Source organism: Penaeus monodon, chromosome 21 (assembly GCF_015228065.2).
Source record: "Penaeus monodon isolate SGIC_2016 chromosome 21, NSTDA_Pmon_1, whole genome shotgun sequence".
In the NCBI taxonomy this organism is placed as follows: Eukaryota; Metazoa; Arthropoda; class Malacostraca; order Decapoda; family Penaeidae; genus Penaeus; species Penaeus monodon.
In genome coordinates this window covers 7,631,359-7,631,652 of record NC_051406.1, presented here as the reverse complement: position 1 = coordinate 7,631,652, position 294 = coordinate 7,631,359, and the positions used below count along the sequence as shown (strand labels likewise).

General features: G+C 52.0%; 1 protein-coding gene across 1 annotated transcript in view; it reads left to right on the top strand.

The window, feature by feature from the left end:
- LOC119586151 (leukocyte elastase inhibitor A-like) overlaps window positions 1-294 on the top strand; it is a gene marked incomplete in the record, with an annotated part of 3,391 nt that overhangs the window by 2,487 nt on the left and 610 nt on the right. The window contains 1 exon segment of the mRNA XM_037934848.1: window positions 81-291. Within this exon segment, the coding sequence (XP_037790776.1) occupies window positions 81-291 (211 nt within the window).

Sequence of the window (294 nt, the reverse complement as noted above, 5' to 3'; positions counted from 1 at the left end):
CATCTTTTACTTATATACGTAAAGACACCCTTGATATCTAACACACATTCCAAAAGTTCCCTTACCACTGTGCTTCCCAGGCTTCTCCAATGAGCTCGACGCCCAGGTCCTGGAGATGCCCTACCGAGGGAACGGCGCCTCCATGTACGTGTTCCTGCCGAAGGACAAGAAAACTGGCCAGGAGCTTGACGACATGCTGGGGCGCCTCAACCCCGACTCGCTCGCCGCTGCCCTCCGTCAACTAGTATATGAAGATGTGGTTGTTCGGTTTCCCAAGTTCAAATTCGATAGCAT